Source organism: Dipodomys merriami, unplaced genomic scaffold (assembly GCF_024711535.1).
Source record: "Dipodomys merriami isolate MVZ:Mamm:240054 unplaced genomic scaffold, mDipMer1.0.p SCAF_9, whole genome shotgun sequence".
Taxonomy (NCBI): Eukaryota; Metazoa; Chordata; class Mammalia; order Rodentia; family Heteromyidae; genus Dipodomys; species Dipodomys merriami.
The window spans coordinates 48,659,327-48,687,139 of NW_027206512.1; the positions used below are offsets into that span (position 1 = coordinate 48,659,327).

Consider the following 27,813-nt stretch of genomic DNA (forward strand, 5'->3'; position numbering starts at 1 on the left):
TTTCTTTTTTGGTACGTTTTTTATTGTAAGAAATGCTGTATGGAGGAGTTAGTTACATGAGCAAGGTCTTGAGTGCATTTCCTATTGAACATTGTTGCCTCTTCTTTTGTTTTCCCCCTGCCATTTATTGTTTATACTTTGAAAACCATTCATAATTTTAGAATCTTCTGATATATTAACTTTACCAATAAGCCAATGACTTAAGTGAAGTACTTTTATGTTCAAACATGACTTTTTAAGTTCATTTTATCAGTTCTTTTAGTAACCTTAAGTCCGACCAAATAAATAAATCATTTAAACTCCACTTTTCCAAAACTAGAATCCTTCCCAAGGAACTCACTTCCAAAACTAATGCTCTTTTATTCATTTCAAGTTTAACACAGGTGAGGAAAATATCTAGAGATGTTTATCATTCTAAAATGCTAATAAATTAACACCAATATATATCTTCTAAATATCAAGCAGATGACCAAGGACAAACAAAAAAAAATCTTAATAACTCTAAAAACAGAAACATAAATAATCAGGTAAAATAAATGGAATAATAACTGTAGAGACTACAAACCTTCAGTCACAGAAGTTAGAGGACAGAACATCACTAGGAAAGCATTTGGGCTGCTGCTGTGAGGACTTGAACTGGACAGGAGATTTCCATCCTGATGAAGAGGCAGAATGAAGTCTCAGGGGTAATAAAGTGGTTGAAGAAGAAAGGATATCAAGTTCAAGGACTCTGACATGAGAAAGCTTGAGGCATGTTTGATGGACATAAGAAAAGTGTCAGAGTAGCTTTGATTTAGTGAATAATGCCGAGAGTAAAAGGAGAGGCAGTTGCTGATGTAGAGTGGTCCCAATCAGGGTATGTTGGAAACCACTCAGGGACCTTGGGTTTTATTCTTAGAACAGAAAGCAAAAGGAGGATTCTAAGTAGTGAAAAAAAAGATGTTTTCATTTACACTTCAGAGAGATCAATCGTGGGGAATATATTTGAGGGAATATGATGGACATGGGGAATGTATTTGAGGGAATATGATGGAATCAGAGTCATGGTCTTGGTTGGAGGGACAGGCAAACATTGGTCAGATTTGCTTTAGATTTTTGATGTAAAGACAAAAGAAATTTCTGATGCAATGGGAAACATACAAAAAAAAAAAACCACCAAAACAGGGTGAAAGGTGATCTCTGGGATTTGACCCTGCAAAAATCTGAGAGATATCAGTAATATTCATTCATATAAAAAAGATTTATGAGAAGTGAACATTGGGGTGTGTCTTAATTGGTTTTCTGCTGTTATAAAGTGAATGCTACAGACAGGACAATTTCTAAATACAGATGACTCAATTCAGAGTCCTGGAGCTTCCCCACCAGTGGGTAATATCTGATGAAGACCTTCTTGTTGCTCCCTAAGTTGTGGGAGACACTATGGGAAGACACTTCAGATCATTCATCTTATAAAGCCACTCACACAATCGTGGGGGTGGGGACCATGCATCCTAGCTACATGGCCTCATCTAACATTAATTATCTCCCGAAGCCTCCATTTCTATTAGTGTATGACTTCGGGGATTAGATTTCCACACTCATTAGCTCACAAGGGAGATTGCTTTTCCACATTTGTTTTTGGTGGGGATATTCAAACCATAACAGGATATTTAAGAAGAAAACTTAATGGTTTCCATTTGCTCTATTATATTTTGATAACATTTTAAAACTACAATTTCTTGAACACATATCTTTCCTGCCAAATACCATTCCGTAATTTTATTTATTTACTCCTCCTCTAATATCTTACAAAGCACTTCCTCTTATTCTCATTTTAGAAAGGAAAAAGAAAAAAACTCAATTGCAGAGATTACGTAACGACATCTAGTATTCAGTCAGCTCTAATACTTGACAAAGCCAATGATAATCTGGTGCTGGGACTTTCCACCCTACCCCAGTATACCAAGCAGTAGCTTTACCAGTAGACACTTAGATTAAGCAATGAAGTCCATGAAAATGCCTGGGAAGAGGAAGCGTAAACACAATACACAGAGAATACTGTACGACTTTGCCCCGTGGTTGAACCAGCAAAGAGAACTGAGAAGATGGAGTTCAAAAGGAAGGAAATACAAGTGAACATGTGACACAGAAGCTCAAGGGAGAAGAAATAAATGGCCTGAGACAGAAACAACCATTGGATTCTGCAAAAGTTGATTTGATGACTTTGTTGAAGACCACATGGTTGTCCTGAGAAGGATAAAAGCATGTTAGAAGAAGACTGATTTTAAGATATGAGGAAGGGAGAATAACCACACAGATGGTACGTGGACATGCTTTGGTGAGGACATAGAAATTGAGGCCAACCTTGGAAGTAATATCTGAGGCACAGATCTTTAAGATTAGGCATCTTATGTTTAAAATAGATTATAGTAACAGGTTAAAGGAGAATATGGCATGTCCTCAGTAGACAGGACAGCATATGTAACTAGAACACATCAAAAGCTAAATATAAATTAAGACTCTACGAAAACTGTTTGCAGTGAGCTTCAGGTTTTATTCATCACATGCTAGAATCCTGCCAAACACAAGTGATCATTGTCCTCTTGCAGCTTAAAGAGGAAGAAAGACATTCTCTTAAGACTTTATTTTCATTTCTGAGATGTTGTGTTTCTGGTACCTTATTTCACAATTTATTAGGGGCAAATGGTCCAACTTTCTAGCTTCCTTTCAAGTCTCATTTTCCACAAATACTTCAATTCACTCTCGCTTGGTGGTGGTTTGTACTTTTTTTCTCACTATTCTAAATGACTCTGTTTAACTTCAAAATTCTTTCACCTCTGTATTTCAGGAGCAGTCATGTCCACTCAGGCAACGCATACTCACACTTTCTCCACAAAACAATGTTCTGTTTTAGCATCGAGAAATTCCCTTTCTTACCCACTGCCCACTTGTTCATGCCCATAAAATTTTCTTAAGCTTCAAAAGCTGATGGCCTCCACTGTTCTCCCCTCCCAGTATTTAGCAATCTCCAAGCAGTCCTGGCTTGACTTCTATCTCCTTCCAATTCTCATCCCCCAATAACTATTTTCAACACACTTTCATGGGTGCAATTGATTTCTTCCAGTCTTTGACCTTCTCTTACAGCTGCCTTGCCAATCCCATTACCAAATCAGTCCTGCCATCTGTTTGCTCTCCTCCCCCTCCTCCCCGGCTGCCAAGAGTTCCTGAGAAAATTGAATAACCACGCAGATTGACTCTGCTACAAATGTATGATTTCTCAGGTCAGCTGAATCCTCAGAGAAGCTCAGCGCCACTGTGTAGTCATTTCCTCCTGAGCTGGTCTTCACATTCCACCCTGCAGCTGCTGCCACCACGCCCTCCCTCAGTCCCCACCCACACCCTCACCCCCCTCAACCTCAGCACACACCTCCACCTCAGTTGCAAGCCCCATTCTTCCACCAGCCCTACATTCCCAAATTTCCCTACATTTGTACTCATCCATACCACACTTTATAGCCAGTAGATTTTTAAAAAAATTCTTTTATTCATCTGATGTATTTGGTACCGATTATTTATTGATTTAGCCTTCACCAAGATCTTGCTTCGCTCATGTTTACTCTTTCTTGCTCAGTCCTGAATTTTTTTCAGCCACAATACTTCCCTACATTTCCTTCTTTTGAAAAAATAAATGAAGGAGGGGAAGGAGGAGGAAGAAGGTGAAGAAGAAAAGGCAGGAAAAGATTAGGAGGAATAGAGAAGGCAAAGGAAAGAGAGGTAAAGGGAGGAGAAAAAGAAAAAAGAGGAGGAAGAGCGGAGGAAGAGAGGAGGAGGAGGAGGAGGAGAAGCAGGAGGAGGAGGAGGAGGAGGAAAAGAAGAAGAAAGGGAAGGGATGGGGAGGAGGAAGCAGAGGAGCAAGGATTGTACCGGTAACTACTGTGGTCATCCTTTATGCTAGCAGAAAATGCAGGATCAATTTGTCAGTTGATGTTTGGCTCGGAAGAAATGTTCATCCCATATTATACATTCATGTACCTACCATGTGTTCTCATTAGGGAGGGAACAGAGGATGAGAGAAACTTTTTTTGGGGGGGTCCGGTCGTGGGGCCTGAACTCTGGGCCCGGGCGCTGTCCCTCAGCTCTTCAGCTCAAGGCTAGCGCTCTACCACTTGAGCCACAGTGCCACATCCAGCTTTTTTTCTTTTTGCTTATGTGGTGCTGAGGAATCAAACCCAGGGCCTCATGCATGCAAGGCAAGCGCTCTACCACTGAGCCACTTTCCCAGCACCGAGAAAAACTTTTTATAACAAGTAGATGAAAAATTATTTCAAAGACGTATTCCCCACCCCTTTCAGGGCCTTCTAAAGGCAGAGTTCCATTGCCCTGCTCCAGAATGAGATTTCTTGTAAATAATCTCAATGACTCTTAATAGAATCATAAGAATCACATTATGTATCCAATAATATGATTATTTTTATGTGTAGTTTTTTTATTTGTGCCCAAAAAGAAACCTTTACACATTGATTTGTGGTCTCTCACAATATAAGATGTATATCACTTAGCTATTGAGCACACAGTTACTTTATATGCTTTTAAATCACAGAAGTATCTCATTTGCCTTTTAAAAACTGTATCTTCTGGGTGACATTGACCAAGAAGCATTATCCTCATAACCTGACTAATGAAATAGTAACCTCTTTGTACAACCACTTAATGATAATAAAAAGAATAAAGCTATATGTCCTGAATTCAGAAAAATAAATCCTATGTTCATTGTCCTGCTCTAAAATAATTACCCCTCATTTTGATGACATGTGACATAGCTATAACCATCTGAAGCTCACCTTCTTTTTTCCTTCATTGTCTTTACTAATTAATTGGTAGAAGAAATATATTGCAAGACCTAGATTTCTGGATTACTTTTTTAAACTGTGTTCCTTTCAATTGAGTAAACCACTAATTTAGCTTGTAATCATGCTCTTTAATCCAAATGTTAGCCTCTGATTACAAAAACACATGATTACTGTGCACTAATGATCATGAAAACATTGAATACATGCAAGATATATATTGCATTTCTTCATAGTATTAAAAAATGGGCTATTGAAGATAGGACCCAATGTTTGTAGATTCTTTGGTATTCATTTAAATATAATTTCTTCTTAAGGTGAAACTAATTAGAAATCAGCCTGATAAAAATGTTCAGAAACTTCTCAACCTGAAAAACAAGACATTTATGTGACTCTTCATTAACAGATTTTTATTAAACATGCCCACATGATAAATTTGATTGCTTCTTTAATATTCAGTGCCTTTTTTAACACATAATTTTTCAATTACATGATGGTTATAATCAGGTTTCAACTCTGAGTTCAGAAATGATATAGACTTTGATGTAATAAATAGAAAAAGTGTTTTTTAAGTTAACCAGCAGAAAGTTAGGGTGCTCTAACTGTACTCCATTTGAAATGTATTATCAGGAGGCAGCTGGTTTCTGATCTTTCTGGAACACACATACCAAATATCTTCCTCTTTTATGAGCCTGGCACATATGGGAGGAAAAGAACCCTGGGCTGACCCTCCTTTAACAACCAGACACAGGAAAGAAGAAAGATTAGAGACCTGGATTCCCCTCAGCTCCTACTGAGACAGAATTTTCACTGACACCATTGGGCAGGGCCAATTAGAAAACGCAGAGGTACACTGGATCTCAGATGTTTCCATCTCTGAAAATGAGCAATGTCTAGTTTTCTCTTAATGTCTATGGATATGGGCTATGAATATAGTCATTTGTATTCATACTAAGATAGGTTATGATCTTGGTATTGACACCCATGGAAATTCAGAGGAGACAGTTCTTTCACGTATAAAGCAGACTTACTGAAATTTGTCATCTAGTAAAGTGCTCAAGTTGGTTTGGTCTGATTTTGCAATGGCTGGATTGTGACAGAAACATAAAAATTAGAACCTTCTCCTGTTTTCTATGTAAGGCTGTGTGCTTCCATAACCACAAAGCAATGTAGAGGCCTACATTTTCCAGTCACAATTATTAATTGAAATATTTCATTCAAAAAGTACTATCTAACAGGCAAAGTTGGTAACAGTGGTATTTTTTTAAATTAAGCTCTCTAATAATGAAGTCAAGCAAAAACTATGTTTTGAGAGAAAGCCACTAGCCAGGCATCAGTGGCTTACGTCTGTAATCCTAGCTACTCAGCAGGCTGAGATCTGAGGATTGTGGTTCAAAGCCAGCTCAGGCAAGAAAGTCCATGAGACTCTTATCTCCAACTAACCACCAGAAAACCGGAAGTGGTGCTGTGGCTCAATTGATAGAGTGCTAGCCTTGAGCTAAAGAGCTGAGGGACAGCGCCCAGGTCCAGAGTTCAAGATCCAATTTTGTTCACAATTCATGTATTTAAATCTTATAATCTGATACAAGTAGTAATCTTTTGCTACATAATGATTTTAAGAATAATTCTCTCATCACACATAATACACCTCAAGAGATATTTGTATTTATCCACTGGCTATCATAGTCAGTCATCTTTAGTTTTTACAAGAATAGAAAAACAATGTATCATATTAGATTTTACAATATTTTAAAAGAGTTCTAACTGGAGGAAGTTGTATACCCTTAAAAGAGCAGGTAAGGGAGATTCAAAATTTGGTATTTTGGAAACTTTCATCACTGGGCTTGTGACAAAGGCTTGATTTCAGTTTTCACCATTTTCTTACTCACCCATGCCTAGAAATTTACAGCTCACAGAGCTTTAAAGTTTGAGCTACAGCAGACCAGAAACTGCTGGATTTCTCTACAGAAAGGGTGTCTGCTCAACTTTGCTGAATTTCATGTCCATTTATAAGGATACTGGAGATTTGCTGTTGACGTTTTTTGTAGGTGTTTCCATTTTACCCTTTGACAGTGATATCCATTTTATTTCAGCTAGGACACAACTACCAGAATGGTGTTAGATCTATTAGCATGATGTCTGTAGAAACACCAGTAACTGGCAATATTTAATGAGTTCGTGTTAAAACATCCACACAGTGCCTAGTTTAATCTCATCTAAGGGTCACAATTAATTTATGAAGTAGATACTATAAGCAGTTTTGTGTTCTGTATCAGAAAAGAGAAGAAGGGACATGTACTTTATCCAAACATCATCAACTTGGAAGAATATAAATCACATTGCAAATATAAGCAGCCCATATTTCAAACTCTAGGTCTTACACATTCTATTCTGACACTTAAACATGGTAAAATAACAGCGTAGGCTATTGTATGACCATTAGGTTGTGAACTCTCTATTGAGTTGCTATGTTCTTCAGTGCTCCTACATTCAAGCAGGGAAACCTTCATTTGGAATTTTTTTCAATGCAAAACTACATATTTATAGTAATATATGCTGAGCCTACAATGCAAGAAAATTGGAAAAGAACTTTCCTTCTTTCCTGTCTAAGGTATTTAAAGCAGACTATTTCCGATTCCGTCTTTATCAACTATTTCTGTGTGCTAGAACATTGGAACACCTTTCAATTCTAAGTCAGGCAGGCTGAATCAACCTCTCTCAGGCTGTTACAGCATGATCTACGGAGCCAAAGAATTCATCACTCCACCCCCAAAGATTTTCAGAACTTAAGTCACCAAACTCATATTCCTATTTGTAATACTGTTCAGTATCTAGATTTGGGTGGCACAGCTATTGAACACAGCCCCTGGAACTTGAGTGCAGATCCTCAAAATTCAGCTGTCTTTTGCAATCTCTGTAGCTTTACAAGGTTACTGACACAGTACTTCATTTTAGTAATTTTTATGCAATTGGGGATTCCCAGACCTTATTTTCCAAAGCAAGTCCAAAGGAAGAGCAAGAGATGCTTAGAGAGAGTGGATTGAGAGCCTTAGTAGACAGAAGTCTGCAGTCTCCCATCTGAATGTCTAATCTCATATGATCAAGAATGCACAGCACAAAATCACTTCCACAAATGCTCTGAAATGTGACGAAATGCAAAATTAAAAAGCCTATGACAAATTAAACAAAAATCTGTGCTGATTATTCATGACCATTCGTGATTATGAGTGACATTATTTTACAAATCATTATGTTAGCAACAAAAGAAATACACACATACAAATACATATGTATATATACACGTATCTATGTGTATACACACATACACACACACATTTCTGTGGTTGAGAAGTATCAAAAAACATAAAAGTACTACTTCTGTGTGAGGCATTTTGCCACGAAACATTAATCTGGAAACCAACAGTCAAGTCACAAGGCAATCTGCCTGTTGCTTCTTTTAAGCAAAGAATTACCATTAGATAAAAGAATCTATGGTAATAAACATCAGGGACTACTATTTGCTTTGCTTCTGAACTCATCTAGGCTGATCCAAGTCTTTGAAGTCATGGAGACCTTCATGTGCAGATCATGAACTTGGTGTTTGTGTGTGAGGCCAGTGACTAAGAGCAAGAAGAACTGGTTTTCTTACTTTCTTACTTCTGCAGGGGATGCATTTCAGCTCAATGTAGAACAAAAAGGTTTTCTCTGTTACACGGTAATTAATGTACTTGGATGCTGTTTGCTTCAATAACTTATGGATATCTATTGATCCTAGACCAGGATTGCTTATCCCTTAACATGAACCTCCATTAGGTTAAATAAGGGGTACAGAAGCAACAAATGCAAATTCATAATTTTCCTTTTTGTTTTGTTTTGTCCTGGAGATTGAACTCAGGGCCTGGACACTATCCCTGAGCGTCTTTGTGCTCAAAGCTACTCTCTACCACTTAAGCCATGTACCACTTCGAGATTTTTCTTAGTAGTTTATTAGAGATAACAGTCTCACCAGCTTATCTTCCTGGGTTGGCTTCAAACTCTGGTCCTCAGATCCTAGTTTCCCGAATAACTAGGATTACAGGTGTGAGCCCCCAGTGCCAGGCTTTCCTTCTTAAAGTATGTGCCATGTTTTGGACCAAGTTAAATTTTAAAAATTATATGATTCTTGTTAGGTGAAATGAACCCTAAGATAGGGACACAAGTGGTTTTTTTTCTTTCTTGTTATTGTTTCTAACATATTTATGATGTACTATGTAATTTTGTGTGTCTTTGTATATTCCTCCCCCACTGTATAACCTGTTTTCACTGTATTTGATGTTCATACCCTGCATCTTGTATATACACTGATCTAATTAGGGGAAGGGAAGGGAAAAAAAACAAGATGCTTAAATAGGGATACAGGTTGACCCATTGTAACAATGAGATGCACAAGAACCTATGTTGAAAAGGGAATTTTACAAGTTAGGCGAGGTGGAGGGGTGGGAGGGAGGGGGCAGTGTAGTTGTGGAAGTGGGAGGTAAGGGATGGTAGGGGAAAAACAAAGGAGGAGGTAACAATGCTTGATAGGAAATGTACTCATTACTTTGCTCATGTAACTATAGCCCCTCTGTACAGTATTTTTACAATAAAAACGTATAAAAATTATATGATTCTCTTAATACTGTTGTAAGGTAAATCTCAAGTCATGAGACTTGAGTCAAATTGGGAGTCTTTATTGGAAAGCCAGCAGCTTCAAGTAGATTCCTGTCACAAAGACCTGCAGCGCCTGAAATACACTCACCACTGTCAGGAAACTGAGCCATGAGAGCAGGAGAGGACAAAAAGAGCAGAAAAAATAATGCCAACACACCAGATCAGCTCCAATGGAGAGCTGAAGTGGGTCATCATGGTCACCAAGGAGAACCAGGAAACAGAAGACACAGGAATAGGAGACATGGTCTAATGACACCTGATCTGGTTTGGGCCTAGATAGTGTCAGGGGGCAGGGAGCAGGGTCATAGAAAACCCGAGTCTCATGAGGAGTTCAATGCACAGGAGTGACAAGTCCAGTACCCTCTCAACTAACTCCCCACTCCTGCTTCTAGGAATTCAGGCACCAGCTGAAGACAATATGGCACCAGCTAAACGCAATTCCCTATCCACCACATGGCTAAGATAGTGCCAGTTAGACTCAGAATCCCCACTTCAATGCAAATGGTCAATATCTCTGCATTCTAAATGCAGATATATCTCTATATCCTAAATTCTCTATATTCACAATGTCCCATTGTGTTTTAAGAGAGTATTAAAACAGGCAAGATAGGCCACTTAGGAAGCAGTTTTATTTTATTGTGTTGTTCACGAAAAAAATATTCAATACAATAGAATTATACAATCTTCCTCATCATTTATTCTAATCGCATAAATAAAGACAAAAATCCCTGTAATGTTACAGATAGAATATTAACTGCAATTGATTGTCACATAGAAAGAAGAGGTAAAAATTGCAACTACAAAGTTCGTTCGCAAGACAGAGAAATGAATATAAACAGCAGAGAACAATAGTTTCAAAACTATTATGGCACATGGTGACTACAAAAAATATGCCTATCTTTTCCAACATTTGCTAGGTGCTCTAGGCCAACATGTTAGTGTTAGGTAATTCTAGATGAAGAAAAGTAGGAGCAAGATACATATTGCTTGTTGACAGAAAAAGAAGTTACAGCTAAAACACAAATATTCTTCTAGTCCATGATTCCTTCCCATCTATCACAGAGAGAAACGGCCTGAAGGAATATAATATGACATCTCAACTGTCAGCAGGCTGATTTCACATGAGACTATCTTCATTAATTTCAGACATGGGTACTATCTTAATTTAAATAGCTCGATCACATTAAATACTGTATTTAATTGGATACCGTTAGCAATAGTTTTTCTATTTTAAGATTTGTTCCTTTGTGGATAATAATCTCTAACAATAACAGATGAAATGGTTTATGACAGTTTATGCTACCTCTTTACATTCTAGGTAACAAACGAAAGTGCAAATGCTAACCATTAAATTTTACTTTCCTTCATAGCAAGTACAAAGCAATACATACCCATATACTCACACCCATACAAAAATTATACTTTAGGTTTACACAGAATCTGCAATTGTGCAAGTAACTATAATGCAAAGAGGTACTTCCTGCATGCAATATATCCTCAATTAAAAAATGAAAAGCTCTCCTCTCCATACATTAATGCATAGGACCACAAACTTCAAAGACCACTTTTCTATTAATATGATGGCCATACATTCCTATAACACTTATGTGGTTTATCCTAAATTCAATCAGAAATTACGTTAACATATCTGTCAGATACATTGTGACTTATCTTCTGTTTTTCACCCCAATAAGCATGTTTCAACAAGTATCAGCATGACCTAAATTTTATTTCTCCTCCTGTCCTCTTATTTCTCTCTTTTCCTGATTGAAGATAGTCTTTCTTCTTAGTGCCTTATTAAATAGCATCAAATGGTGTGATTTTCTTGGAATTCAGTCCTGAGGTATACTTTTCCATTTTCTTTGTTGATCTAGCACAGGCCCAGGTGATGTCTACATAATGCATCCAGTGAGCTGAAGCAAGGCAAATGAAATCACATCTACACTAATCTCCAAGTGTATTAACGATAAACAGGAGCATGGCACCTATCTCTACTCTTTGCTTGAGTCCATTCAAGTGCAAACTGAAGAAAAGGGATATCCTCTTCTTCTTTTTCATAGTCCTGAGTTTAGCAATATCTGCTTTTGTCTCTCCACAGTCACTGGTAAGATGACAAAGCCTCTCTCACATCCCCTCCTTTTTTTTTTTTTCCACATTGAGAACTGGATTCTTTGTACTTGTTTGCAAAGTGGTTTGATTCCTTTTTCTTTTTGCTCTTTTCCAGAGATTTTGTGCTAAAATCACTTCTTCAAAATCAGGGCTTCATTTTAATCACCAAGTGACCTTTGCCCTTTGGGAATGGATTCCTTTCTTTCTTTCTTTTTTTTAATGCAAGACATACCCAGGTCTATTAGGATCCAACATATTGTGTTGGACCACGGCATGTATTTCACTTACGAGCACATACATTCATTTTACACGATTCCTCAATGTGGCCAGGTGGGTTCGTGGTCTGCACTGTATCCACCTATAAAAAATACAAAAATATATGTCTGCTTTACAGGGATGTGAGTAGGGTTGTGCCAGTCACGTTCCAAAGCTTGAATTGCACATGGAGGCTGATGATATTCTTTTTCCTTCTTTAAGATGCACTGACAATTGTCATAACCTTTGTCAGAAGTCACAGAGACATATCCGTTCTTACCACATTAACAACTGTGGGACTTCTAAATCAATACAACAGGCTAGTTTCCAGAACACTGTCTGACAAAGCTTACGTGATGTAAGAAATATCGAGTAATTGTGTTTCAGGGTTCAAGCTCTGCAAGACAATGAAATGTCGAATGGAAAGACGTTGAAGTTTAAAAAAAAGGAATGAGATTTTGCTACAGATTATTTTATAACTTGTATATGCTTGAGGTAAGCAAAGCTAGATCTCAGCACTCACATTTTTTAAAGCAGTTTCATTGTCTAAATGCAATCATTAGATAGCACACTATCTGAGCAAATCACATGTTAAATACAAATGGACTCCTGCCATCTAGTTAAGGAAAAAGTACTCTTTCTCCCCTCAAAAATCTTAACTGTGAAAAGGCAATATTTTCCAACTTGGTCACAAAAAGCAAGAGAGAGACAGATACAGAGAAAGAGAGAGAGAGACAGAGAGAGAGAAGGAGATGGCAAACACTCAAAATGTGTTTGATGGTAATCTAAGTTTTAAATTGTATTAACTATTTCTAGGCCGCCAATGGCTCCTGCCTGTAATCCTAGCTACTCAGGAGACTGAGATCTGAGAATTGAGGTTCAAAGCCAGTCCATTTAGGAAAGTCTGTGACATTCTTATCTCCAAGTAACCAGCAAAGAGGCCCAAGGGGAGCTGTGTCTCAAATGGTAGAGCACCAGACTTGAGAGGAATAAAACCACAATACAACACAACAAAACAAAACCTAAGGGACAGAGCTTAAGCCCTGAGTTCAAGCCCCAGTACTGACAAAAAAAACCTAAATAAATAAACACTATGAAATACTTGAGACTGAACAAAAGACAATTTCCCCTTGTATTAGAAGAATATAGAACATCACTTTCCAATTTGATGATAGAGAACAATGTAAGTAAAATCTTCAGTAAATTGAAATATTATCAGAGATGATAAACCATTTTGACAAAATGGTAGTTATAGTTCACTAAGCAAAGCATTTAGCCTTAAAAATTAGGATAAAAATTGAAAAAAAAATCAGTCTAATTTCCAAGGTAATACCGTATCAGCATACAGGAGTCAAAGTTAGAAAAGAAATAGGTGATTTCTTTCCCTGAATGCTTAATCAATTTAAAATTGAAAGTAAATGGTGCAATAAAACTAGTTAATACCTCATTTCGAAATTAATCCTTTGTATTCAAGAGCATGAAATAGTTTGGGAAATGTTCTGACTGTGGATTATTCGACACTAGCTGTGAAAGTTTAGACACCTTTAAAACCTGTCTTCATTTTTAATTAAATTTCATCTATTCCAGTAATAATAATATTTTTCTTTGTGTAGCAGCTCAAAAAGTTAACAAAATTTAGGGTATTCTAGTCATTACCTAAGCAGGGCACTAATCTACATGATTTAAATTATAAGCTTCAGATGGACATAGCTTATTTCACACAAAGCATACTACTATACATTTGATTTGAATATTCTTTGCACACAGGTGAAAGCTAATAAGCATTGGAAAGTTTGGTTTTGTGTTTTATTTGCAAATGAACTTAAGCAGTCATGTACCAAGACACCACGGGGACTTCCTGTTAAATACTCTTCCTATATGTCATACAATTTTTCAGTACTTAAGTACTTTGTGAAGCTTTTCATTTAAAATTTGCATACTGTAGAACACCGTGATATGTACAGTTAGGGCAAATATCATGAACAACACTATTTGTACTTTCTTCTCAGAATCAATATAGGTTTTGTTGTTAATAAAAATCAGATTAATATGTAAATGCTCATTTGGGAACAGCTAATTGAAGCAATTTCTATTACTTACTGTATCACAGTATCAGCATAAAATTCGGGAATTTTAAAATTGGTGTGGATGTTGATTGCCTTATTATATGATTTTAGATTATGAAAAACACCCCCCTTTGAGCAACAAACACTGCCTAACTAGCATGTCTTCCCTATTTGTTCTGTAATTTAAAAAAAATGTATTGACAACCTAAAATTTTCATTAAGCTTATTAGTTTTTTGCCATATAAAAGTCATTCTGCCCTTTGTTCAAATGAGAGATCAATGTAAAGTTTTCTGCAGATAAATCAAACATGATTTTAAAGAAATTAAAAACATAAGAAATTAGATGCCTCAAAGTCTAAGAATATAATACATTTAAATAATATATTCACCATCTTGCCATTCCAGCATAATGAAATCTTTTTTATTAGGATGTTATTTAGGAACAGAACTAACTCTCACAAGTTAAATGCTTATGAGCAGAATTCTGTTTTTGTGGTTTTAAGCTTTGAAGCTCTGAACAAATGTGAATGTGTTCTCATATTCACCTGTCACTAAAGCCAAACAAATGTATTCTTTCCTCCCCATTAAAGATGAACATTTAAAAGCAAAATAGCACATGATAAATCACTTTTTGAGTTCATGAGAGCTACTTAGAAATAACAGTTCTGAAAACTGTTGTTGGCGAAGGCTGGGATAGACATGGATATTACCAAGATGTGGGTCCTTTGATTTGAATCAGCTAATTAAAATGGTCCTGGCAGCAGTTTTCTAATCATTACCACTAAGGAGATAGGCTCCAGTAAGTCAGACCTAACCAATTTTCAGTCAGGTCCAATTCAGTTGAAGTATAGATAAGAGTTGTTGGGGTTTTTTGGTTGTTGTTTTTTCTTCAACTTTTAACCTTCCTTCTCAATTTGTGGGTATCACCCAGGCAAGAAGTATACACACACAGACACACCTCACAGGTACGGGCAGGAAGCCAGGCCATTTCTCAAATACATCCTATCGTAATCTTCCTGTACTTCACCCAGCTTCCATTTCCTAACCAGAGACTCAATGAAGCTAGGAACTTCATTTTTAAAACGTATCAGTTGGGTTACAATAGCCATAGTAAGGCTGGAGGCATTGCTCAAGTGGCAGGGTGCCTATCTAGCAAGCAGACGACATAGTTCAAACCCAGTAACACACACACACACACACACACACACACACACACACACACACACACACACACACACACACACACACACACACACACACACACACACACACACACACACTAGTTGTCCCATTTTCCAGTCCTGACCAACAATAGATAGCTAGTGCAAAGTAAATTGAACTAAGGATTGTAGGAAATGGATTCAGATCTACATGTAAAAATATATGAAATATTCTTACCTAAGAATAGACCGTCGTTTTGACTATGATTCATGAAAATCATAAACAAGGTAATATGTATATATAAGAAGGATGGGTATCTATTTTTCTACTTACTTTCATTAGGCATGCTTCAGTGCTAAATCATGCACCTATGTAATTGGTGTAGATTAAGTACAAATACCTGCTGAGTGCATTTGAATATAATTGGCAATGTATAAAATGGTTCTATGAATATTCATTATTTTCCTTGATAATGTGCAAATCTTGTAAAAATGTAAAAGACATCAGAGTACATTTTATAACACAGAACACCAATGGATGCTACTATCTATAACCTAGAGGCAGGAAGTTAAAAATGACACTTTAGAGCATAAATAGCTGATATAAAACTTGATCCTTTATTACCACCTAGTTTTAGTTATCAGCATGGAAAGTTTATCTGCTTTAAGAAAGACAATACTAGACCATATGAAGGATCCATTTGAAATGGAAAGCAGGACATATGGTAAATACAGGTTTTAGGAAGTGAGGGACATAAGGAGGATAATTCCAGATAGTATTTCAGTGTTTTCCTTTTTCTGATTTATATAAATTATATAGCAATATCACAAACAATAATAATTATTAATAACTCTATATAGATGCCAATGGGCTCAGCACCTATTCCTGAACATGTAAGACATTGGCATTTGATACGACAGAGAAACCAGAGCAAAGCCTCTTAACCACGCTCTAGTCTTCCTTTTTGAAACAGGTCTTTAGTCTCTGGGAGATGTGTATAGCTGAGAAGTGTAAACACCTGGACAGAAAGAACATCCTTCTCTCTGAAACACAACAATACACGAAAATCTATAGCAGTGGCCTTTGCTAAGTTTCCTCCAGTTTATATCTGTCAGTCTTACTTCTCCATGACTATCCACCTCTCCATCAATCCTAACCATAAAAATGTGTACTTACACATCTTTTTCTTTGTGCCTTTATTTCTCGACAGATACTTCTGTGCCATGTCAAACTTGGATATTTTCATATGTTTAACCTGTCTTTATTTATAGACTGAACCTATCTATTATTATAAGAGTAAGCCATAAACCCACCAGTTGCTGAGGAATACAAAAACTTCCCTCCCCACAAGGTGTATGGTTGATTGTGCTTTTCTATCTAATTTAACCTTACAAAGTCCTTGTGAATTATGAAGCAAAATTTTACTCATTTTACAACTGAGTGAATGGAAGCTCACCAAGCATAATCTTCTTACACAGATAAGTGATAAGATTAGGGCCTCAAACTGATACTTTTGGGTCCTAGTCAAATAATTTTTCCACTATACTGTTGGCTCAGAATTTGTTTTAATCTGACTTTAAATCTTAGTAGAAACAGCTAAGTTATAATTGCAAGTACCTCCATTATTAGAATAATAGAAAATTCATTCAAATTTCCTAAACTATTATAAATGAATGTTTTAAGTTCATTTCCAGAAGCTTTTATATTTATCCTATCATAATTACTTAAATTTACAAATACATTAAGATATTATTATCCTTATTTAACTTACTTAAATTCATATATAAATAAGCTTAATTCCATCTAATCAAAGAAAGAGAAGTCAATGCTAATTTACCTTTATAAGAATACACACCCAGCCAGGCACTAGTGGCTCACACCTATAATCCTAGCTACTCAGGAGGCTGAGATCTGAAGACTGGAGTTCAAAGCCAGCCCAGGGAGGAACGTCCATGAGGGGCTTATCTCTAATTAATTACCAGAAAACTGGACTTAGTACTGTGGCTCAAATTGGTCGAACAGTACCCTTGAGGTAAAAGGCTTAGGGACAGTGCCCAGACCCAGAGTTCAAGCCCTAACACCAACAACAAAAAAGGGGGGAGAGAGTTTAAGAATACACACCCTCTATCACACACACACACACACACACACAATTTAACACTTGTTTCTCCAACACCGTTAAAGAATAGAAGCCTTTCAGATTGTTAGTTAACAGTGGAATTGCCCAGGTAAGGAAAGAAGATAAACAATATTATACCAATTTTTCATCATCAGTCATTTGTCCTGACTTCAGAGTATGAATGATTTGGGACCTAACAAAAGAATGGCTTGAGTTGGACAGCCAAATAATCAATATTTATTGACTGTCTGCCAGTTAGAATCATAGAATCTGTGTTAGAACCAATGCCAAAGTTTATAGAGTCCAATCATGGAAAAAAAAAAAAAACCAGAAACTGAGTTACCTAAGAGTCAGGCCTGGTTTTCAGGGAACTTCTCTTTGTCTTTTGAAGAGCTATACAACTTATTCATTATAAATACATAGTAATCTTTGGGGGGGGGGGAAGATGAAAGACAGGTAAAATTCTGAGAGGTCCAAATAGTAGAATAGAAAGAAGCAATCAGATTAGTGGGAGGAGAGTTCACAGACTTTTAAAAGAGGAAAGCTGAAGAGCCATGAAAACGAAGGAAAGCTGCATTCCAGGAAGGGGAATTTGTGAGGAAAATGAGGTGAAGTCAGAAGCCAGTAATACACTTCTAGCTCCTCATTGCAGATTTTCTCTCAGCTAGGTCATGGGCTGTTTTTTCTCTCCTTCTTTACTTTGATCAAATCTATAATCATAGGAAGAAAGGTAATAGGAAAATTCAAGCAAAAATTTCCCCAGATACCCTCACTTACAAATATACAGGGACAAATTAAGTCAGTAAATGTTAAAAAAAAAAAAAGATAGTACATACAACTAAAAAATTATTTGTTAAGAAAAGGCTAATGGAATAATGTACCTGCAGATTGGTACTTCAGACTTACACATTTGTGGAGTGAGTTTTAGAACAACTTGTTCTTATATCTTATATGTCTTATGTCTCTGTGTCTTGGTTCATATTTTTCTTAATTCTATTTTAAATAGCAATTTCAAAGAAGACTACTTTCTGAATCAAGAAGGATAATGATCCAAATACCATTATGCATTGTATAAGTAAAAACAGCACAGTGGATCCCACATTAGAGTCCAGTTCCATTTACATTTGGCTCCTATGAAGCACTGATGCATTTATAGTCTTGAAGCTCATAATAAAAATGGAAAATATTGCAAATTTAAACTATCATCATTCTCCACTTCAGTCCGTAATATTGGCCATCTTTGCAAACCAAAGCAATCCTGGCTACTATTCATGTGCCAAAGCAATAAACTGCCGCAGAGAAACCGGGACTCAATGTTAATGAGAAGATGAAGTGAATAGCAAGCTTGGCTGTCCTTAAATGCCACTGAAATTACAATCATGTGCCTGAAAAATTGAGAGCTACTTGGGGAGCCTTGAACATTCAAAGAGGGTGATAGGAGCAGTTAAAGTGTTTCCAGGTGATAGATAAACTCACTGAGTTTAATCCACTAAAAATCAAAGAAAATAAATGTCCAAGGAATTAAGACTTGAAAATGTAAATGTCAGACAAAACATAAATAATACTAACCAAACATTTTCCTGATTATGAAAGATCTGTTAAAACCACGAGGATTGGCACAGTGATTACATCATCTCTTCAGTAGCAATCATGAAATTTCTATCTGAAACAAAATTCACTTCTAATAAGATTTGTGGTTTCCTAACTTCCTGATCATTAGAAATTTCTAGAATTTTTTATAAACTTTCATAAATACTAAAATAATGATTTGAGGATTAATAAGAATGTATTTAGGTATCCATGTTAGTACACAGAGAAACATTACAATAATAAGTAATGCAGAAATGTAATCTCAGAGATAAGAAAGCCAGCTGGATTCTTCCTTTAACATATTTTGCACTTTACCAGTTATAATTTCCAAAGAGATGACAGGACATTCTCAATGAAACACTGAAGACCTAGAACTAAAATTAAATGTTCTCTCTCCCAATTTGATGTATATTTCCATTTAAATTTAGAATAGCGTTGCAAAGAAGCTAGAGACTTAAGAATAAGCTTATTTAAATAAAGATCAAATATCTCTAATTGCAATGTGTCCTAACTGTGAACTACAGGAAAGATACACAAGTTACATGGCAATCATTATCATCTGTAATTATTGTTGGCTCATCAAAAAGAATCAAGGCGCAGGTGGCTCATGCCTGTAATCCTAGCTACTCAGGAGACTGAGATCTGAGGATCACAGTTCAAAGCCAGCCTAGGAAGAAAATTCCACGAGACTCTTATCTCCAATTAACCACTAGAAAACCGGAAGTGGCATTGTGGTTCAAGCGGTAGAATACTCGCCTTGAGCTGAAGAGTGCAGGGACAGCGTCCAAGTCCAGAGTTCAAGCCCCACAACCGACAAAAAAAAAAAAAAATCAATTGAATATGAAAAGAAAGCAACTATCAAAGAAAGCAATGTTCTATAATAAAATATTTATGTGTGGGGTGAACTTTTAGAACTCTCTTTATAGTTGAAGTCTGAAATGTCAAAAAATTAGGTAAACTGATTTTAAGTCAAGCTTTGTTGACCTTTTTTCAAATTTTTGGAGAGGGGCTGGGATGTAGCTCAGTGGCAAAGCGCTTGCCTAGCAAGTGCAACGTCCTGGGTTCGATCCCCAGTACCAAAAAAGAAAAGACAAAAAAAAAATACAGTTTAAAAAAAAAACCCAAACAAATTTTTGGAGAGGTGTTTTCAATCAATGCTATATCAGTATTTTAAATATGTTAAATGTGCCTCTTGTGTGAAATGTTATATTTTAAAATGGGTCACAGTGCTAAAGCAGTTCATCACAAAGCAATATAGTGTTTCTCTACATAAAAACAATTTTATTTGCTCTTTTTACTACTTTGTCTTATAAGTAAAATGTGATGTATTATTTTAATTAAAGTCTACCAAATTATCTTAACAATTTTATGTGCTGCAAATAATAGGCTTTTTCTTCTGTGCTCACATTTTGTTAATGGAAGCAGACCAATTTATTTTTTTAATTTTTTTAATTTAATGATACTTAGTATAAAGTACCAGAAGACCACAGGGGAAAAAAGTCAAATGAGGTGCCTAATGAAGTGACCTTTGTCATCTAGGACATAAAATAAAATTAGCCTGCACTAATGCAATGAAAATATATCAGTATTTCCACAGAGTTGAAAGGATAGATAACATTATGGCTCACAGCCAAACTATACCAAGAAACCTACCATACATAAAAATGACAGTCCTATTAATATGAAAAGTAGAGAAGCTCTAAAATGAAGTAAAACATAAAAATAAATCACATCGAAAGATTTTCCTTAATGTATGACATGAATTATTCTTTTTCATGGGACAGAATAGGTTATCAAGATAAAGCTACACCAGTTTTTTTTAAACAAAGGACATATTAAGCACACAAATGAACAGAGAAATTAATAAATGTAGCATATTAAATGAGAGTAATTTCAGAGAGTTAATACTAATATAACCACTGGCTAAAAGTGAGTGAAAACAGACTATAATTAAAATATACAAAAGCATTTTATATGAAATTGCTAAATATAGCAGTAGCATAAGAAAAGTTCAGAGCAAAATGTGAACCAGAAACAAAGTCAACCCACTTCTTATGGAATCTTAAACTCAAATTTCAAATGATTACTTTCTAGTATAATTTCTAAAGGACATTACTGAATGTGTACATTCTCTGATAAATGATCATCGGCAAGGCTTCTCTTAATATGGAGTCATTCCCTTACGTCCTACATAATTTAAATGCATTCTCTGAATTACTTTTGAACATGTCTGCTGTTCTTGACATCATCATCACATTGGTAAGTATTATCAATGTGTGACTGCAACAAATATTCCCCCTAGGGTTGGTAAGGTCTCAACTTAACTCCTAAGGCCATTAGGAAACAGATGCTCTCAGTGTTCACATTTAACAACCAACTAAAAACTTCACAAACCATAGGTCTAAAAGCATCACAGTGGGGAAAATTTAAATCCAGGAAATCTCTTCCCCTCTCTTCTATGATACTATTGCTTTTCTAATTACTGACAAGAAGCATAGCATCTAACTAATCTGAGGTGATTCTTAGTTTTTGTTTTTAATAACTGCTCTTGCTGTTTTCCATTGCTTTATTTCTTAAGGGTATATATACACAATGGAATTTTATGCTTCTATCAGAAAGAATGACATCGCCCCTTTCGTAAGGAAATGGAAAGACTTGGGAAAAAAACATATTAAGTAAGACAGACCCAAAGAAACAAAGGCGCTATGGTTTCCCTCATTTGTAATAATTAGCATATGCCTAGGATAGTCTTGGCAGAGAATCATAATAGCTCCATAGCTATGGACATGTGACCATACAAAATGATGCTAATTGAAATGAACTTCAAGACAAGGAAACAACAGGTCGTCGTCGTCCTCATCGTCCTTGTCGTCTTCTTCTTCTTTCTTCTTCTTTCTTCTTCTTCTTTCTTCTTCTTTCTTCTTCTTTCTTCTTCTTCTTCTTCTTCTTCTTCTTCTTCTTCTTCTTCTTCTTCTTCTTCTTCTTCTTCTTCTTCTTCTTCTTCTTCTTCTTCTTCTTCCTCTTCTTCCTCTTCTTCTTCTTCGTCTTCTTCGTCTTCTTCGTCTTCTTCTTTCTTCTTCTTCTTCTGTTGTTAACCTTGTTGTCACCAATGTACTGTATCTAGTTCTCTCTTTTTGTTTTATTTCATTAATCTTTTTCCAGTGGTTTATCCTTGGCAATCACTGTCTGATTCAGTACACTGCCGCTTGTATATACATTTATCTGATATGGAGAGGGAAGGGGAATAACAAAATGCTGTAAGAAGGACACAGGATGACCCATTGCCACAACCATACTCACAAGACACTGTGCTGGAAATGAACTTTACAACTTGGAGGGGAGAGGAGTGAGCGAGGTGGGGGAGGGAAGTTATAGTGGGAGAAGAACAAAGGAGGAGGTAACAATGCTGGACAAGAGTGTACTCATTACCTTACTCATGTAACTCTAACCCCTCTGTGCAGCCTCTTTTTTTGCGGGGGGGGGGGGAGGGGGTGGGTCGTGAGACTTGAACTTTGGGGCCTGGGCACTGTCTCTCAGCTCTTCAGCTCAAGGCAAGCGCTACCACTTAAGCCACAGAGCCACTTCCGGTTTTACTAGTGGTTTATTGGAGATAAGAGTCTCACGGACTTTCCTGCCCAGGCTGGCTTTGAACCACAATTCTCAGATCTCAGCCTCCTGAGTAGCTAGGATTACAGGCATGAGCTACCAGCACGCGGCTTGTACAGCATCTTTACAATAAAAAAATTCAAAAATAATTTTTTTTAAGATAGCGTCTCCCTATAGAGCCATTCTGGCCTCAAACTCACGATCCTCTTGCCTCACCCTAGAGTAGGAATAGGATTAGAGATTCTGTCTCCCTTTCTTCCATTCTATCTCTTTCTCGTTCTCTCTTCCTCACTTTCTTCATCCCTCTATCCTTCTTCTCACCTATCCCTATCAGATATGCACACACTATAAATCAAAATCATATATTACTTATCTAAAGAAAAACTAATCTTGTGTACATAGTTATACAACTAGATGGTTTTGTCTATAAGTTTTCCTCTATTCTTAGGGGTGTCAAAGATCTCCAAAAGTGGCAGGTGCCAAGTAAAAACTAAGTCAAGAAAATGATAGTCTCCCAACCATCTGAAGAAATAGTGCTAGAAGAGTTCTTCCTCAGAGAAGATATATGTATATTTCCAACAAATACATATTTGATTTACTCCATTTGTTTTAGGCCAAAGAGGGAAAGGGGATCTTTGACAAAACTGTCATCTTTAAAACACGGTGATATTTCATTTTCCCCTTCTGCACTATTCAGATTGCTTTGAACTAAAATGCTTCCAGCAGCTCCTGTGTCCAATTTTTCAAAGCTGTCACTCCCTAGCAGATCTGCTTAAGCAAAATACTTACGTTGTTAGAAAACAGAATAAACATACATTATAAAACACATTCTATTCTTTGCAGGTCGGAGTCTTATTCAAGATTGGGGACTTGGGAGAACATAGGGAAATAAATTAAAAGATGACTCTGATAGATGTGATTAGGTCGCTGTATTGGTGCACCTTTCATTAGTTTCCACAGATACACTTGGACATAGCTCAGTAGAGTTTTCCACACAATAATCATAGAATCAAAATGATATTTTCAATACATCTGCTAAAGGTCATTAAACTGAAAAAAAAAAAAAACCAAAGTGAAAATGGGCCAATGAAAGATGACCACGGTTCCTCTTTCTCCTTTGTCTATAGTAGCCATTAGAATGTTTGTCAACATCCTGTGTCCTAGAGCATACCAAAGAGTGGCCAAAAGTTATACTTGTGGCATCATCACGTATATCCTATAGTACCTAAATGAAAGAACATATAACAAGAGTAAAGTTCAACCTTAGGATTCCAAGAATAACTTAATTACCAAACAACTGTCAAATGTGGTAATAATTGTGCTTTGGAAAATATTAGTCATATTGACTGGAAATACCACTTAATCATGCAAACAAAAAATTTTACTTTCTGGATATAAAGACACACACCCCAAGCTCTGTGTGTGTGTGTGTGTGTGTGTGTGTGTGTGTGTGTGTGTGTGTGTGTGTGTGTGTGTGTGTGTGTGTGTGTGTGTGTGTGTGTGTGTGTCTGGATATAAAGACACACACCCCAAGCTCTGTGTGTGTGTGTGTGTGTGTGTGTGTGTGTGTGTGTGTGTGTATGAGTGAACATACCATGCTTTTTCTTCTAAAATGCATGGTTACATAATTCTTGCTAAAATTAATCTTTCCAGGATTATGCAGGAAAAATTATGTATGGCTTATAATTCCTTCCATTACTTTAAAAAGCCAAGTCTGCTTAGGGTGTACAATCTGAAACCCAATTCTCTCTCGGCACTTTAACACTAGATCTGTCACCCTTTAACACCAGAAAATCAATACCCTGGAATGTCAGGGCTCTCTGATGGCCCACAACGTCAAGGCATGATCAATTTCAACTTCCTTACTAGACAGAAATAGGCTTTGACAAATAAAAGATTTCATTCAAGTTAAATTCAATAAAACAAAGGAAGGCAGAAGTAGTCAAAGTTGTGAGAATTCAGTTCAATAAATTTATGCTGAGATCCAGACTCATTTTAAATCTAATTAAAATGCATACCAAGAATGTATCATAGATTAAAATACATATATCAATTTTTTTCTAATCCTCAAATTAAGAAATACCTAATATACAGGATAAATGCATGTACTTTGTGCTCGATAATAACCAGTAAAGAAGGTTGTCTGAATCGTCATTATGTCTTTTTGTTGTTGTTGTTGGTCGTGGGGTTTGAACTCTGGGTCTGGGCAGCTCTTCAGCTCTTCAGCTCAAAGCTAGTGCTCTACCACTTGAGCCACAGCACCACTTCCAGTTTTCTAGTGGTTTATTGGAGATGAGTCTCATGGACTTTCCTGACCAAGTTGGCTTTGAACCACAATCCTCAGATCTCAGCCTCCTGAGTAGCTAGGAATACAGGCGTGAGCCACCAGTACCTGGCTAATTATATAGTCTTAAAACAAAAGATACCTCTTTGTACAACTAGTTTATTTATTTATTTATTTATTCATTCATTCTTTTTTTTTCAATCTGTTGTGGGGCCTGAGCACTGTCCCTGCATTCTTCAGCTCAAGTGAGCACCCTACCACTTGAGCCATAGAGCCACTTCTGGTTTTCTGGTGGTTAGTTGGAAATAAGAGTCAAGGACTTCCTGCTCGGGCTGGCTTTCCTGCCTGCAATCCTCAGATCTAGACTTCCTGAGTAGCTTGGAGTACAGGCATGAGCCACCAGTGCCCAGCTAGTTAATTTTTAAGAAGGGTAATTTTTCATTTCACATCTCAATGATAGCTTGTTTTTCTTGTTATAAATTGAATAATTGTACTTACATTCATCCTGATGCAGAGTAAGCCATTAATAATTATTTAATTACTGTACAAAAAGCAATTCATATGAGAAAGGTAACTGGCACATGAATTCTATTGGATTTCTCTTCTTTATTCACTGTTGTATGTCTCACACAGATACCAGGAACTTCATCCACATCTACTGATGTGGATGAATAAAGGATGCCTTGTATTTTATTTGTCAATTACTAGCATTTTGTAAAATGATTAATGATAAATTTCATGACACTTTTTTTGTAAAAACTACCTTCTTAAACATGGTTTTATATTTTCCCAAATTGTAATGTATATAAATATTTTAAAAAACATTATATATCAATGCTTTCTGGGGAAAAAAAAGCCAAGCCTATGAGTTAGGAGTCTAGAATTGTAATTTCACTTCCCTAACTTGTTGTATAACTTTCAGTTCTATCTATAAAATGCAAACAAAGGAGAGAGAGAACAAAATAACTTAAGTATCCTCTTGGAGATATAGCCTCTTGGGTATGTGTAAAGACAAGGATTCAAAGGAAATCAATGAAAGAAACTGTAGAGGTCAGAAGAAAAGATGGAAAGTAATCCTATTAAGAGAGGTAAAAGAAATTGGACTCATTCAATTGAGCAAAGAAAATGCTGAGGGAAGCTTCAGTGAAGTGAACCAGCGTGGGAGACCTTAGCAGTATGTGGTCTGAAAACCTGAGTTACTGCTCCAGTCACATCAGCCCAAGAGTACAAGATGTTCCAAGGACCTTGTCTTCCTATGTTATCAAAGCTAATGAGAAAACTATTCACATTTCTGATATTGCAGCTTGCAATAGTGGAAAGCCTTATGATATAATTCTGTACATTAAAAACAAAACTTCCTTGAGGAGGCGATCCCTCCAAATATAAAGTGAATAGGGTCAAATTCTTCTTTGTCCCTCTTACTTCTCCAAACCTGAAGTACACACAAATATAGAAACAACAATCTCCTCCTTGGAAATAAAAGTAAAATTACATACAAAGGATGCCACACTAAAGCTACCAGCACAACCATATTCATTACAACCTTATTTACCATAGCTAAGATATGGAATTCTACTCATCCATAAGAAAGAATGATATTGTACCATTTATAAAGAAATGGAAAGACTTGGGAAAAATATCATATTAAGTGAAGTAAGCCAGACCAAGAGAAGCACAGTCTTTCTTTCTTATTAGAAACCAAAAAATACTAACTGAATACATTCATTTTGGATGTAGCACTAAAGCATGTTATCAAGTGGATTAAATAAAATCTGAATCTATGAATTCTCATAAGAAATGTCTCCCCATACTCCCTTCTGTTTCTATCATTCTGTTAATGTTAGATTTTTATAAAAATCCATAAAACATAGTATAAAACAAAAAGGCACATGCACAATTATAAGTAAACATAGTCTCATATTTAATTGATTTATTAATTAGAAAATCCTATTATCGCTTTAATTATTCAATCATCAAGAAAAAATGAAATTAGTTAAAATTCTAAAGCTATAAAATATTTCCTTGAAATTTTCTTTTTTATTTTTTTTTTTGGGGGGGGGGCCAGTCATGGGGCCTGAACTCTGGGCCTGGGCGCTGGCCCTCAGCTTTTCAGCTCAAGGCTAGGGCTCTACCACTTGAGCCACAGCACCAATTCCGGCTTTTTTCTTTTTGCTTATGTGGTGCTGAGGAATTGAACCCAGGGACTCATGCATTGCAAGGCAAGCGCTCTACCAGTGAGCAACCTTCCCAGCCCCTTCCTTGAAATTTTCTACTTGGGTATCTTATTATAGAATGAAATCAGGTGACAGTCACATTCACTTTCTATACACAATTTTCTGTTTTTCTATAATTAGTTAGAACCTGATGAGGAAAATGTAGATTTTTTAGGTGCTAGAGAAATAGAACTGGAATAGAGAGAGGAAGGATAGACAACTCTAATCATAATCTAATGTCAGTATGTGAAAGTTGGATCAGGTAACCTGAAGGGATGGATAAGGTGATAAGAGATGGGAAAGAATGAGGGAAGGGGTAAAATTGATCAAGACAAATTGTACTCATTAACAAATTTTACTCATTGAATTAAAACTTCCTTGTAGAACTACTTAGAGAATCACTTAAAGAATTTTTTTTAATTAAAGAAAGAGAACTGACCAAATGTTAAACCCTCCCAGGGGCTTCACTAGATGCTTGAATTCTCCTGACTGCCTCATGGTACCCACAGTATGAAAATGTGGGTTTCCTGCAGTTGGGCACAGCCAAATTGCTAAATACTTTTGGATGGAGTCCCAGAATGCAAAAGCTTATGTGTATGGTCTGTTTGTCCTGTTGAAAATAAAAATATTTTTTAAAAACCTGTGCTTCCCCCTAATCCTAGGTTAACAATAGTCATTTTTTTCAGATCTAGCACTGTTCAGGTAGCTAAGGAAAAAATTATGCTATTTGAAAATGATAAAATGAAGACTATTTGCTTAAAATGAAGAGAAATAGCTCCATGTAGTTACAAGAATAGATCGAGTAACCACGTTTCCTATTTCAACCATTTAGGAAGCAAACATTTTGTCAATGAGATACTAAATTCCGTATTTTTGTATTTGATCCTCCCACACC

General features: G+C 36.3%; 1 protein-coding gene across 8 annotated transcripts in view; it reads right to left on the reverse strand.

Moving 5' to 3' along the window:
• Nucleotides 1-27,813, reverse strand: part of Pcdh7 (protocadherin 7) — a 420,201-nt gene that overhangs the window by 339,461 nt on the left and 52,927 nt on the right. The window contains exon 2 of one of the 8 annotated variants that reach the window (XM_070012535.1): nucleotides 10,188-11,982. The exons of the other annotated variants lie outside the window; for them this stretch is intronic. Coding sequence (XP_069868636.1) covers nucleotides 11,905-11,982 — 78 coding nt within the window. The 3' untranslated portion in view covers nucleotides 10,188-11,904. Of the gene's footprint in view, nucleotides 1-10,187; nucleotides 11,983-27,813 lie in introns of those variants that run through there. 8 annotated transcript variants of the gene reach the window in all.